We start from the raw sequence: 14,823 nt of genomic DNA, 5'->3' as shown, positions 1-14,823 counted from the left end.
ATCGAGCCTACATAAGAGAGAAGTAGTGGCAGTTCGAAATGGAACTTTGATTTCCATTTTGTTGCCCAGTGTAACTGTAGTCATTTAAAAAACAGCATAAAAAATACGCTATAAATTTTTCGACGAAAACTGTTAAGTAACAAACCTTGGTCAGACTAAAATCCGGTTTGTTCCAATAGTTCATAAGAACCAGTTTTTAAGTTCACGCTTAAGTTGTTGCTTTAAAGTTTTTCGAATTATTATTCATGCAAATAATATATATTTGCACCTTAATATAAAGTAAAATATATGATATTTAAAATAATTTTACAGAAATGGCCACAGAAATCCGAAAATTATAAAACTTCGAAACTTAAAAAAAAATCTCTGTAGAGAAATCTTTTGCTTTTCTCCTCTCTTACAAGCTTAAAGATTGAAACTATTTTTCCAGGTATTTGCAAACTTTTGAGTCAAAAAATAATGTCCTTTCATACCGTTGGTTGGACGTAGCAAAAAACTGTACTCCGCACTAATATTATTATTTCTACTTTCACACTCTCAGCATCGAATCTGCAATTCACCGTTGATTATCCTTAGTCCTGCCATAAGTTCTGTTACAAGTTAAGTAGATATGAAATTATAATATTTTTTTGAATGAAGTTAGTTTTATTTAAATTTATAAAAAAACTTAAATTTTCACACGAAATAGCCTTCAAACGATTAGGGCATTCAGTTACTGCAGCACGCACGGTTTCGGATTGACGTCCCTGTTCAAATCAGAGATTGTTTGAGAGTCTCCAAATTTCGGTTAGGTCTTCGCCATTCCATGTTCTCCAATTCTGACCACAAATTGTTGTCTAATGGATTCGGATCTGGACTTCCAGATGGCGAATCTTCTGCGGCTATGAACACAGGAATATTGTTTTTTAGCCACTTCTGGGTGGGTTTTGTCTTATGAGCTGCAGCGGAAGCTTGCTGGAAGATCCAATGCTCTCCACTGAAGAGAGTACTGCTCAACTGCTTTAGAACACTTTCTAAGACATCCTCCCGGTACACTTTTGTTCCGGTCTCTCATTTTTCGCAGAAATGAAGAGATGTAACGCCTTTACAAAACATTCCCCACTAAAGGTGGCCACGCTGAACCTTTGGATCAACATTTTTTGCGTCTTTAGAAATTTTAACATAGCTTTTGTCGTTTTGCTTATTAAAATCTTCTTCGACAGTGAAAATTTTATCATCTGTGAAAAGAATATTTTCATAGACGTTGACCGCGTGCCACCGAAAAAGTTGCTTGCATCTGTCGAGTCAAACGCGTTGCCAAAAGATGACCAATTGAGCGACGGAAGGCGTTCATGTGAATAAAGCAAAAATAACGAAACTTTTTTCAGCGAATTCGTTCTCGCCGTATGCATTGTAAAATTTGTCACAGAATTTATGGCAATACTAAGTATGTTTTATGTTTGCACGTCATTTTGAAGTGTTTTATATATCTTTATTGAGTTAATTGTATACGCAGTATATAACTTTAGATTTTTTATTAAATTTTATTCACAATTGGCATTAGTAGATCTTTCGTGATAAAACTCAGCTTATAAGTCTAAACAAGTCAAGGGTCAAGGACTATAATTTATTAAAATACATCATTGAATACAGTTACTATTTGTCACAATTTGAATCTAACATTTTGAACCTTTAATTCTAAAAAAATCCAAATTAAGCAAAAGGCCCACTTCCAAGTATTAAAATTTAATAATTACTACAATAAACATTTTACAAAACCCATTTCTATTGCTTTTACTTTGTGTTAATATATATATATGTAGATATTTACCGAAAACGAAAACCATGAAAAAGTATAGCATCTTCCATATTAACGTAATAGATATTTATAGCAAATCATATGCTTTATACTGTTTCGATAATGCCCCGCCGTCTTTGATCACTCGACGCTCCTTCCTCGCTGCCAATGAACGATGTCTCCTCAGAGTTGGCAACGGGTACTACAACTTCCTTCGCAATAGCAACACCATTTAGCTGTGACGCGTGCAGCGGCGCCGGGGAATGCGTCTCGCGCGGTATACCATTATGCACCGGAATAGCGATCTGCTCATAATTTAATGCGCGTGACGGCGTGTGTGCACGTGTTGGCGTATTAACATGTGAGGAGTTTGCACGTGAATGTGGACTGTTGTTACGCGAATGTTGAAAGTCCTCAAGTGGAATTTCTTCAGAACTATAACACAAAGTGGTATTTGAAATTCCTTTTTGACTCACTCGCAAATGCCATGTATGCTTACCGTGGTCTGGGTACGCGCGGACTACTATCACGCGAACGTGTTGAGGCCCGATTCTGTGAATTCTCACGCGACTGTGACGAACTGCTAGGCGAATGTTCGCGTGCTGTCGATCCATTTGATTCACGCGTTTGTGATGTTGATGATTGTGAGCTGGAATTGGAGTTGCGTCGACGCGGACGACCGACATTTTCATTACGTATACTGAACAAAAAATTCCATTCTATTAGTACATTAAAAGCTTAAAATCCACTAACTTACCCTTCAATGGAACGATTCTGCGCCATTTGTATGCGGCACACGCCGCCGCTATTGTTTGATTCACGTTTTAAAGCTGCAGCAAAGCCGGGTACACGATTCGCTGTGGACAATATGGGACGGTGTTCGCGTGAAGAACGAGAACTGCTGCTAGCGACGCTACCAGCACGAAGGCCAGCCACGGCATAGACGGGCGAGTCGATTACTTGGCCCGGTATTTCGATGAGTTGCGCAATTTGGTACATTTTCTTCTGACGTGCCTTGCTGCGGCCCTGTAAGATTTGAGAAGGTTTAAACTTGCACTATTTATATTGGAAATATCTACCGTACCTTCGTTAACCTTTGCTTCGCAGCCATGCAGCGTATGTGATCGTCGAATAGGAATTTCGCTGATAGTAGCGGCGTACGATTGTGCGTCGCGCCGCCACGATGTACAGTGATGTGCAGGCAGCGCGAATCATCCTTGTCGCCCACCACCTCAACATCCTGCAGGAAGCCCACAAATTTAGCTACACCCCAGCCAAGCAATTTGGCATCTGGCTCAACGAGTATTAGTTGCAGCGAATCTATGACAAGAAATCGTCGCTGCTTGGTGCTGTCCTTGGTGATAACAGTGCAGGCAATCAAGTCGCTGTTATCTAGAGCAAAGAAATGCAACAATCAAGATATCAATAATAAAAAAAATTGTGCTAAATGTAAGAGCCGCATCGAAAAGTCCATGCTACCTGGTGCATAAATTAAACAAACGCACTTACTTAAGTCCAGTACGTTGTCAACCTGCACTAAATGCATAGTGTTTGTCAAGGGCAGCAATGTTTCTTTCTCATTTAAAAACTGTTGGCATGTACGGCGTAGCAGAAAGAAAACACGTATAGCGCGACGCGCTTTTTCCACTTCACCGCATGGTAGACGGCGTGTGAAATTGATGCCCGTCAGTGGAGTGCCAGTCGGTGGTAAGAGTATCGTTGAATCCATACACAAAAATTCTACATTCAAATTTGTTTTGCGCATTTCATTAAACTCATCCTCAAAAAGATCAAGAAAGATGTCTTCAGATTTATAGAAATTACGCAGTACTACCATAGACTGATTACGCGCTGAAAACAATGCGTCTTGTTGCACTTCTGTGATGCAGGCCTCATCGGTATACGGCTTGCTGAAGGTCACAAGCAGTTGCAATGCGATTTCAATTGTTATGAGACGTATGCGGCAGGCTGCGAAAAGGATAAAGAGAAATTTACCGTTAAGAATATAGAGTATTTAATAACTCGAATTTATTTACAAGGCTGATTGGAGAGTGAAATTATGTGCAGCAGGCGTTCTATTAGTTCCGTTTTATAACTATAGGAACCCTTGGCAGATTTGGAGAGCACTTGTTCGAACCACTCGTTTTTCACACCTGTGTGATGAAGAAAAGTACATTCGAGTTAAAAGTACGTTAGTTTAGTGCGAAATTTTTTAAAGTAATTGATGCATGATAGACTAGTTATACAGATGAAAATATTTACATAAAATCGAACTGAGAGTTTTACATACCATCTACAGTGTCGGTTTATGAAGCATAAAGTAGTGAGAAACACATCACCATTCGTTTTTTTAATGGATAGCATTACAAATGAAAAAGTAGAAAATAATGAAGAACAACATGGTGCGTTAGTAAGTTGATATAGCGTTTGTTATAAGATGAATAGGCGGATGTGAGCTATCACTTAAAAATACACAAATATGGTCATATAATTTTAGTTATGCTCACATTTCAGTGTGTATGAAATGAAAATTTGTTTTCCTACACTTACCTCTGTTGTAAGCCATCGCGTAAATGAGGCACAACGCCAAAAGCGCCAGATAATCATTCTCTGTGCAATCCAACGCTGATAGCACCATTTCTAAAAATGGCCGGCTCAATTCACTATATGCTTGCGTGGGCTGCACGAGCTTCTGTAGCTCTTCTTTCTCTTCGTCAGTGATGTTACCCAATTTAACATTATTCAGCACAACTTGCGCCGCGGCACTTGCACTGCCTACAGAAATTTTACGTGCTGACAGTTCGGCATCACTATCTGCGCCTTCCGTTGCTATTTTCGTTGTTGTTGTTGTTGTTGTCACAACTAAATTTGCCTCTGCATTTGTCGCCAAAGCCAACGCAGCACCACTTGTACCAGCAGTGGCCTCAACCGTATTTAAATTATCACCGTCATAGCTATAACTCGACGAGTTCGCACCCACAGTCTCTAGTGCTTGTTCCAGACTTTCACGTGGCTCACCAAAGCCAGGCACAACAGCTAAACGATGCTCTACATAAGCATTTAATATTTCAGCAGCGCCCTCTTTAAAAACGCCGTGGTCGCCATTGAGTATTACCCAAGCCAAAGCATGCACAAGCGGTGCATGCGTGATCACCAGGAATACCAACGACAACAGATACAAGGCGACAATGGATGAGACACGTGGATTGTTGATATCTTGTATGTCGATATCGACCGGTCGATTTAAGACCGCAGCTAAATTTTGTGTAACCACGGCGAGTGAGGTAGGCGGTGGCGCAGGTGTAAGTGAGAAGATATATAGCGGCACAAAGAGCTTGTGCAGTAAATGTTCCGTAAGTACGGCATTTAAATCGTCTATTTCGAGTAGTAATATATCATTAAGGTAATGCAGATGATCGAGATGTTCAGCTACCAAATTGGAAAGCTTCTGATTCGATTGGTGGCTGCGAGAAGTGTAGAAATAAGTATATTTTTTTATAAAGATAAATTGTAGTGTCTCACTCAATGTCAGTGCGCACACAAGTGTCCAACTCCAAAATATGTTTGCCTATAAACCATACCAGGTTACTGAAATAAGGCGCAGCAGTTCTATGGAAACACAAACATTTATGAAATGATTAAATTACATTTACCAAACCAAAAAAATTATTTCGACTACATACTTGTCTCTGATAAACCGCAACATGCTGGCATTCTGAACTTTATATACATTCAATGAGATGGTGCGTACCGCTATCCGTACCATAGACTCGGGATGGTTGAAAAATTTAATAGCCTCTGTGTAAAGTGGAAAGTCATTTGTATGCTGAAATCGTTGAATAATTACATGTTTATATGTAAATATATAAGTAATTCAATTAAATTCAAATTGCATTCATACTTCATTGTAAAAGAAATGTATGGTATGTGTATTGAGTTTAAGGCTCAGCGTTTTTAGAAATAAAATGTAATAGCCCATTACATCCTCGTCGGAGAAATCAAATTTATGCACAATTATTGAGTTGACATGATTATTGCTCAAGAGATAATCTACAAATGCAAATACAAAAAAAATCACCACAATTATTTCTTATTACACTATAAATCATAAATTTGCCCAGGTGTATTTACTTACACAACGATGTCTCATTACGTATGTTTTCAAACAAAATATTTAAGGTTTGCAATAGTTGCACACACACAAAGCTCGAGCCTCCACTTTTTTGACGCATTATGTGTAAAAAGTAGGACAGCATATTTTTCTCAAGAAAGAAACTGCAAATAAAATATAATCGTATAGTTAATCAGCACTAGACAACGTATTGTAAATATATACTATAAAATGTTTTCGTTACGCACTCAAACACAGAAGAGTCATGCTGATCTCCCCAGATCAGTATTTCTGCAATGCAACGCAGAGACTCCACTAAGAGACCGCGATTACTCTCCGAAACTGTGGTATTTTTTTCTAGTATACTGTACAGGTACTTAAGGTGTTCCAGTGAAAGGCGATTCTTTGGGCGATTCCAATTCCCTCCAAACCAACTTCGACTCCGAAACATTTTGTTTTTGTTGTACAACCTGAAAAGGTTTGTAGCTATTTTTCACAAAAAGTTTTACAACTGGGTTAAGTGTTGAAGCCTCGAGTATGTTCCTCTAATGTACAAGTACTTGTTGACAGCGTTAGTTTATTTTTCCATTTAATTGCGTTTTTACTGCAACTTTTAATTGCTTCCCTCAATACAAAAACTAAAATTTTCCCCTTCACCCTTATTTTTATAAAAAGCCTTGTGCCTTGACAACTGAGCAAAATCGTTGACTGTTGTTGTTGTTGTAGCAGTCTGTTGTCATTTCCTGTCATGAACATATGATCGGCTCTACCTGTTTGTAACGGCGTGATTTGGCGTCAGCGCCGGCTAAACTGCAATTTACGCAAGCCTATCTGTGTAATATACAGTAAAATTATATGATATTCCATTATTTAAATCTAGACTTTGTTATTATTGGTAAATATAATTTATTTGTTCGTATAAATGCGTGTTTTTTGTTGACCGTCATAAAAAACTATGAATGATTTTGTTCTTAAAATTTATCGATACAGTGTCGATATACATATAACTCCCTCATCGATATGCAAGTCTTCCTATTTACTTGATGTTTGTAAACAATGAATTCGCCGAGTACTGCAAAAGGTAAAAGAGATGATTTATTTCATTTCACTAACTAAAATGTTTTCTAGTCACTCACATTTAAAAAGACGAACACCCGAAGGCGGAATTCCACGTCCAGATTATATCGAACACCTGGTGGAAGAGTATCTCACCACTACCAACGTTGGTAAAAAAACCATTAACCAAAGCTATAAGAATAAACAAAGTAGGAGCAATTAAATTTTTAATTCCTACAGAGGCAAAGGAGCAAGTAACAGCCAATTTAGCTAATTTTGCTTATGATCCAATCAATTGGGAATACCTATGCGAAGCTGGTGCTTTGGATGTATTTGAGGACTGCATTAAGAGTCCAAATGAGCGGTTACAACTACACGCGCTTGCTGGTTTTTGCAATATGTGCTTAGGTAATTTATATAAGTATTTAATTTGGTTAATCGACGAGTTCCTATAAACTATTTGGTTTTTCAGATACTACATCGTTTAAGTTTATTACTAAATCTGAAGTTTTCGGCCCAATCAACTTATTAATGCAGACTACAGAAACCACCGACATATACCTCAATTGCATTGCTCTTTTCTACCAGTTACTCACTGCAGACATTTGCACGCAAAAAGAAAAAAGTTTAATTGTCACCCCGCCCGTGTTGAGAACAATTACGAAGCTGAAAAACCTAAGCCCTGATCCGCGTGTTAAGAACCTTGCCACGTTATTCTGCGAGGATTTCGGTTCGCGCATTGAAGAAAAGGAAGATTTCAAAAATGTACTTTCAGGTTTTAAAGCGCCTCAACAGTCAAATAACAACGAAGTATAAAGAGATCAAGTTAGTTAAACGCTTCACCCAGCTCGAATTAGACCAGTTTTCATCATTGACAGCCGATAGCAATCCCATACATAGTGTAGACACTCCAATATCCGAGCGTAAAGTACATGGAGCTTTTCTCAATGCAATTGTGGCTGGCATTATTGGCACTCAGATGCCCGGAGCGGGAACCATTGTATTAAGTCAAAAATTTAACTTTCCGAATGCATGTCATGTGGACGTAGATACTTTCATTTCGGTTCGTTTAGTTAAAGAGCGAAAAATTTCGCTCGTAGAATACGAGTGTCGCCAAGGCGAACAGATCGTCTTCATTGGTGAAGCTAAACTCTTAATAAAACGATAAATATTCCACATATAACTAAAATAAACATTTTTATTTACAAAGATAAACACGCTATTTTTTGGATGCACGTTTGCCTTCTCCCTTCTTTGGTGGCGCCTTGCCACGCAACCTTCGCATTCGTTTCATTTCCTCCTTAAAGTCTTCATGCTCATCACGGAATAAACCATAGGCGCGTAGATTTTTCATCAGAATATGTGTTTCCACATGCCTTGGATACCAATTCTTCAAAGAATCCCGCTTATGCACTGGCTCTTCAGCGAACATACGAACTACTTTCATGGACTTATCATTGGTGGTACGCGCCACTTCGCCGAAAATACGATTGGAAAGAAAGTTCATCCGACGTGCATATTGTGTACCCAACTTAATTAATTCATTGTATTTGTTGCCGGACATTGTAACTTAATAAGTCTGGAGTCTAGTACTAAATAATGCTTCAAATCTGGGACTAAAATATTTGTTGTGGTTATGTCATTTATCTGAGGATATCAGCTGTTGAAATTACATCACAGTGTTGTATTCGCAACGACTGTTCTGAAAGCATATTGTAAACTTGTCTATTTCTAAACTTTTTGAATGTATCAATAGGTGGCGCTTTCCGAAAATCGTTCCGGCTAGGTAATATTGTGATTTTTGACATTTAAACTAAACAAACTAATGAAAACGAAATACCACGTATTAAAGGTCCGTGCGGAGATAGATTCTAGATATTGCGTGTACGAACGATCGGGGGCACAGATCTTGAAAGTATGGAGAGTGACTGCAGATAGCCTCTTCTCAGATCATATGTACCTGGTGTATAGTATATCATTACCAACTAAGCAGGGCAAACCGGTTCCACCCCGCCGAGACTTAAATTGGTATAGGTTCGAGACAACATGAGCCAGCAATCTATCTGGCTCGATGTAGCAAACCAACTCAGAGCTCCAGCTCGACTCAATAGTAGATGAGATGATTTTAGCGTTTCAGTGCATGGTGAAAGCAGCTTGCCCCCAAGGCCGAAAAAGGGGAAACCGAAACCTCTATGGTGATCCTCTGATATACCAAATCTGTGGAAGGAATGAAGAAATACAATGTAATGAAGCAAAAGTAGTCCAACTCTTGGGACGAAGATTTAAGTATGCCATAAGGGCGGCTAAAATATGATCTTGAACATTTATCAAGAGATAGAAAGCAGATAGTTGCTCGTGCTCCGCTGCCAACCTCCCGTTTGGCTTAATTCATTTACATGGGGCTCTCATTCGTTTCATCGTGACAGCTTATACTGGCGTACGTTTACATTGGTGAGTGTGGGCATTAATAATGTATTTTGTTAACAATTGCGGGCGTCACCAATTCGATAACTATGGTTTCACAGCTGAGAATAGCAATTCTATTCAGTCTTGCAAGTCATCATGAATCGTTTAAACCTTAAATTGCTGAAATTTGCTTTCAAAAAAATAAATCTGTTCGCGAAATTTAAAGAGGACTTCGTTTATTTTACGTGTGGCTTACACGCTGGTGGCATGATGCCCTTATTTCTTTCGAAATAAGCAGGGAGCTGCTGTCACGTCAATGGCGAGCGCTATCACGCGATGCTAACTGAATTTTTGTTTCCAAAAATTAATCAGCTCAATATCGACGACATTTGCTTTCAACAATTTATTTGACTGATCGAACGAGCTATGTAACTGGTAGCCGTGGTGGGCATATGCCAGATATTATATAAAAAAAAAAAATGCCATGGAATTATTTACCTGAATATTAAAATTCATTCCAACAATATTTATATTTTGTATTATCATTTCAAGTTCTTAAGATCTTAAAAAACACCCGATATATATTTTCCACAGACCAAATAAATATATAAATAAAAACATGGAAGCAAAATCTTGCCGTGATAAAACATTATACATATATCCTTCAGATTCGTTTCACAACCAAAACTTGTTTAAACATTCAGAAGAAAGATGTCGCCCTCGTTAAAAACTTGTTCGCTTATGAGTTTTGATAAACCGCAGCTTACTTCTATGAGTTCCCGTTTGCTAACTTTCTTTCCTTCATCATCGCTTGATGAGAACAGAGCAGTCTGAAAACTTTCTGAAAAATGGTAAGAAAATACATGTGCAGTTAAATAAGTTAAATAATTTGAAATTTTTGTGATCAACTTAAAATTTATGTGCTATTGTAAGTGTATTCGTTTATAATGTGCAGTAGTGATATACAAATAAATTATTAACTATGATGGTTTTCTAACCTCGAATAATTTTGCACACGTGGTTACATTGATTTTATTTCAATTTAATTTGTCATTAATACCGGTAATCTTGCTATACAATCTTGTGTGTAAATTCTTAAATATATATGACTTTTTTTTTTCTTTTCTAGTCTCATCGTAAATTCTCCGCGCCACGCCATGGCTCTATGGCATTTTACCCCAAGAAGAGGTCTTGCCGTCACCGTGGTAAAGTTAAGGCCTTCCCCAAGGATGACCCAAGCAAGCCAGTACATTTAACCTGCTTCATTGGCTACAAAGCTGGTATGACTCACATTGTACGTGAAGCCGATCGTCCTGGATCCAGTAAGTTTTTATTTTTTATTACATGAATTATATATAAATATTTATTTCTTGTGATGAGAAACAGTTAAAAATTTATGGTTAGAAAACAAATGATATCCATGATTATAATATAACTAGGGCGGACTGATTCAATTTATCATCATAAAAATTGATAGTATTTCAACACGTGGCCTAAATTCTAGTATTTTCATATTTACAGAGATCAATAAGAAGGAGGTTGTTGAAGCCGTAACCGTTTTGGAAACTCCACCAATGATTGTTGTTGGTGCTGTAGGTTACATTGAAACTCCCTATGGTCTTCGGGCTCTTGTAAATGTATGGGCTCAGCATTTGTCAGAAGAGTGCCGTCGTCGCTTCTACAAGAACTGGTATGTGAAATTTTAAAATAATGTCTATTTTTTATGGGGAGAAAATTTATGTATGAACACGTGTTGCTTTGTTTAATTTAAATGATGATAGATGGTAACTGACTTCTTTGAAGATACTAATATTACATTACCATCCCTGCCTGCCTTCCTTCTGACTATTTTAAATAAATCAATCGTGTATCAAATGCTTAAATGATAAGTTTTCTCCCATGTTGTTTACTCGATTTGAAAATTTTACTAAATAAAATATAAAAATCAAAGCTCTTCGATCAGCATGCTGAGAGGGCTTTTAAAATATGTAATAGTCGTGTGAGCGCCATATTGTTTACCAAAATTCGTAAGGGTTTTGGTATTCTGATATGTGTAGAACTCATTCGTGACCACGGCATGGAAGACTCTGATCTCCGCTCGCTTTCAATTGCGATGAGGTCGACTTCCTTCTGTTCTTTTTGCAAATTTTCACATTAGCAAAGAAGTTGAGTGTACGACCACCCACCCAATGGAGCTGAGAGTAAACTTCAATTGGCTACATATAATTCGTGGTTATTGCACTGTGCTATTGCGCGTCCATTGAATTCTGAGTTTGACGATTGCAATCTGCTTCGATTCAGGTACAAATCCAAGAAGAAGGCTTTCACCAAGGCCAGCAAGAAATGGGAAGTTGACTTGGGCAAGAAGAGTATTGAAAATGACTTCCGCAAAATGCTCCGTTACTGCAAAGTCATCCGTGTTATTGCACACTCGCAGGTAATTATTAAATCTACAATAAATTTTTATATAAACTTTTATGTATTAAACGCGACGTCCTTGGATCATGGCGTCGAATGTCCTCTGCAATCTTAGGATGAATGAGTGCGTTTGATGTAGTGTTCCTAAAAGGCGGTCTTGCTGTGATGTTTAATGCACAGTTATATAACCGCAACGTCGCAGAGCAAATTGCCCTTCGGGTGGCGATTCTTGATATATTCCAATAACTGCGCATAGCCACTTAGGCCGTAACCGCACAGTTAAACCATATCACGGACAGTACCAATCTTAATATAAAATTTGATTTGCTTTGGTTATATTAGTTAACTTAAACACAAATTAAAATTTGATTTTAGATTCGCTTAATTAAGCAACGCCAAAAGAAGGCACACATCATGGAAATCCAATTGAACGGTGGCTCCATTGAAGATAAAGTTAAATGGGTGCGTGAAAACTTGGAAAAACCCGTGCAGGTCAGCAATGTCTTTGGACAGGATGAGATGATTGATTGTGTTGGTGTTACCAAGGGTAAAGGTTTCAAGGGTGTCACTGCTCGTTGGCACACAAAGAAATTACCACGCAAGACGCACAAAGGTCTTCGTAAGGTTGCCTGTATTGGAGCTTGGCATCCATCTCGTGTGTCCTTCACCGTTGCACGTGCCGGTCAGAAGGGCTACCACCACCGTACCGAGATCAACAAGAAAATCTACCGCATCGGTGCCGGTATCCACACCAAGGATGGAAAGGTGAGCTAAGAAAACAAAAATACTCACTCAACTTTCAACTGCATTGATGATAAACTCATAAAGTTCCGACATCAAACATAACTTTTATTGATACCAAAATGATAATCAAATGATAGGACTGATTTTTAACACTGAAGAAATAGCTGAGAACATTTCGTAACGTATTCTTATTTCTTATTTGTTTAAATTTTTGCAGGTTATCAAGAACAACGCCTCCACTGAGTACGATTTAACCGATAAGAGCATCACCCCCATGGGTGGTTTCCCCCATTATGGTGAAGTCACCAATGATTTCGTCATGTTGAAGGGTTGCTGCATTGGCTCCAAGAAGCGCGTGCTTACATTGCGCAAGTCGCTATTGAAGCATACTAAGCGTTCTGCTTTGGAACAAATCAAACTCAAGTTCATCGACACATCGTCAAAGATGGGTCATGGTCGTTTCCAGACCCCAGCCGACAAGTTGGCATTCATGGGCCCACTCAAGAAGGACCGTCTCAAGGAGGAGGCTGCCGCCGCTGCTGGTGCTGCCACCACTTCGGCCAGTGCTTAAAAGAGCATTGGTGTCTGTTGATTGTATTATCCACAATATCATCTACAATACCACATTGATTGTGGTGCAAATAAAAAGTTTTAGTAAAAACTGAGTCTTTATATTAATCTTGGCAAGGGTAAATTAAATGGGCTGAAATAGTTATTTTTAATGGGTTTTAGTCTCTGGTCTTGTGCGTTAGGTCATATATATAGACTAGTTAAAAAAAAAGCCTATCCTTACGGTCGAATCGAACCATTTTGAGTAAAAAATTCGACCAAAATACCGTATGAAACCAACAAAACGGCGCGGAAGCGCTAGTTGGATTCTGAACTATTCACCACTTCAACCATTTTGTGGCAGGCAACTATAGATACATACATAAAATTTTTGCATGCATACATTTAGGCGAGAAACTTTGAAAAGCATCATAATTGCATAACAGTTTGAGTAATATGTGGTGAAGAGCAGTACGCAGAGAACGTTAAATATAGAGAATTCTCACGAGCTACGAATAGTGTGAATTGTCAAAAATGAAGTGAAACCGCGAACACTATTTCACCTCGCTTAACTCGACAGCGGGGAAGTTCTTAACAGGGCTGATTACAGTGAATTATGTACAAGTACATTGGCTCTGCTCAGTTTTTGGTTTCTGTATGAAATCAAATTGACGAATGCCGACGGCATTTTGCAAGGCATTTGCTTGTGCATTTTTATGTTCCCTTGGTAAACGAAAATTTATTCAATTTGTATTTTCAAACAAAGGTGATGAAGGAAATGATTGAATTTATTATATGCGCCAAATCAAATCAAAGTAACTTTATATTTTGATTTAATTTACCTCTCACATTTTGGTATGTGCGTTTTAGTAAATTTAAAACTAAACAAATTTGATGAAAATTTTTACTAATATTTTGAGTCGAAATTAATTCATAGCATACAAGTGTTTTGGTATATCGACATATGTACATATTTACATTTGAATATGCATTTTTTGTTCCTTTGGCAAACCAAATCTTTTTCAATTTACATTTTATTACAGGGAATAATAATATACATACATTTGTATGTATGCATTTTCTAGATAGTATAAAACTTTAAAATAAATAAAGGAAACAAAGAAACGTATTTGCATATATGGGACAACTAAATTCAATTGCATCTTTATTAAATATATATATGTTGCACGCATATGTGTGCACTGAAGCAACATGACCTACCTCACTAGCATCGCCTTATATTTCATGTAAATAACCTAACGATCAAATTCCTGCCTCACAAAAGCTAAAACAAATTTCTTTTGAATACTCATGTACATATTTGTATGTGCGTATGTACACTTGGTGCCCATATCCCTTCAAACAAATCAAAAAATTCTGTATACAAAACGCTTCATTACCAGGCACACAGAAAGATGGCATATGCAAATATAAATATTGAATTCAAGCAAAACAATGCTTATTAATATACACATATGCATGTACATACAAGCGCACACACAGGGCATTCGCTTTATTCCTCAAAATGCGTATGTCGTTCAAAGCTAAAATTCTATGCCTAGCGACTACAAGAACAAAATGCAGTCATAGACGCAGGCGTAGCGGCCATCATTCTAGTTGCCATAGCGCTGAACAGTCGCGGCGGCGCCGAACAGTTTCAACTATTGTAGTGTGCAACAAAAACTCATCTTCAAAAAATTCATTGATAAATTCGAGCTCATAGTTCTAAGAGCAAGAATTTTCATTCATAAAACGAGCCGCC

General features: G+C 37.9%; 4 protein-coding genes and 1 non-coding gene across 8 annotated transcripts; 3 read left to right on the top strand and 2 right to left on the bottom strand.

Moving 5' to 3' along the window:
- Nucleotides 1-1,499: 1,499 nt before the first annotated feature.
- Nucleotides 1,500-6,591, bottom strand: LOC129250199 (protein CLEC16A homolog). Of its 2 annotated transcripts, none has more exons than XM_054889835.1 (12): nt 6,137-6,591; nt 5,913-6,052; nt 5,679-5,827; nt 5,461-5,603; nt 5,300-5,386; nt 4,328-5,241; nt 3,814-3,930; nt 3,287-3,745; nt 2,862-3,169; nt 2,535-2,803; nt 2,277-2,477; nt 1,500-2,212 (listed from the first exon to the last, which is right to left on the bottom strand). In XM_054889835.1, exons 1-12 carry the CDS (start codon nt 6,337-6,339, stop codon nt 1,885-1,887), a joined length of 3,318 nt encoding a protein of 1,105 aa, XP_054745810.1. In that variant the 5' UTR covers nt 6,340-6,591; the 3' UTR covers nt 1,500-1,884. The 2 variants fall into 2 exon arrangements, with proteins under 2 accessions (XP_054745810.1, XP_054745813.1); XM_054889838.1 differs by having other exon boundaries at nt 2,277-2,426.
- A 319-nt stretch (nt 6,592-6,910) lies between these two features.
- Nucleotides 6,911-8,163, top strand: LOC129235607 (armadillo repeat-containing protein 7). Of its 2 annotated transcripts, none has more exons than XM_054869536.1 (4): nt 6,911-6,969; nt 7,017-7,114; nt 7,185-7,352; nt 7,417-7,886. In XM_054869536.1, the coding sequence occupies exons 1-4, from the start codon at nt 6,932-6,934 to the stop codon at nt 7,758-7,760; spliced, it is 648 nt and encodes a 215-aa protein (XP_054725511.1). In that variant the 5' UTR covers nt 6,911-6,931; the 3' UTR covers nt 7,761-7,886. The 2 variants fall into 2 exon arrangements, with proteins under 2 accessions (XP_054725511.1, XP_054725512.1); XM_054869537.1 differs by lacking the exon at nt 6,911-6,969 and having other exon boundaries at nt 6,978-7,114; nt 7,417-7,637; nt 7,729-8,163.
- Nucleotides 8,116-8,590, bottom strand: LOC129235608 (28S ribosomal protein S33, mitochondrial). Its single transcript, XM_054869538.1, has one exon. It carries the CDS (start codon nt 8,506-8,508, stop codon nt 8,164-8,166), a length of 345 nt encoding a protein of 114 aa, XP_054725513.1. The 5' UTR covers nt 8,509-8,590; the 3' UTR covers nt 8,116-8,163.
- A 1,504-nt stretch (nt 8,591-10,094) lies between these two features.
- LOC129247070 (60S ribosomal protein L3) lies at nt 10,095-13,173 on the top strand. Of its 2 annotated transcripts, XM_054885971.1 has the most exons (6): nt 10,095-10,201; nt 10,480-10,672; nt 10,872-11,040; nt 11,652-11,787; nt 12,144-12,533; nt 12,730-13,173. In XM_054885971.1, the coding sequence occupies exons 1-6, from the start codon at nt 10,199-10,201 to the stop codon at nt 13,081-13,083; spliced, it is 1,245 nt and encodes a 414-aa protein (XP_054741946.1). In that variant the 5' UTR covers nt 10,095-10,198; the 3' UTR covers nt 13,084-13,173. The 2 variants fall into 2 exon arrangements, with proteins under 2 accessions (XP_054741946.1, XP_054741954.1); XM_054885979.1 differs by lacking the exons at nt 11,652-11,787; nt 12,144-12,533; nt 12,730-13,173 and adding an exon at nt 11,302-11,645.
- Nucleotides 10,723-10,803, top strand: LOC129236633 (small nucleolar RNA U43). Its single transcript, XR_008581690.1, has one exon. It is a non-coding gene; the product is annotated as a small nucleolar RNA U43 (small nucleolar RNA).
- Nucleotides 13,174-14,823: the final 1,650 nt, after the last annotated feature.

This window comes from Anastrepha obliqua, chromosome 1, assembly GCF_027943255.1.
Source record: "Anastrepha obliqua isolate idAnaObli1 chromosome 1, idAnaObli1_1.0, whole genome shotgun sequence".
Lineage (NCBI taxonomy): Eukaryota > Metazoa > Arthropoda > Insecta > Diptera > Tephritidae > Anastrepha > Anastrepha obliqua.
Note: the sequence above shows the minus strand (reverse complement) of the source record. Positions and strands in the feature narration are given on the sequence as shown.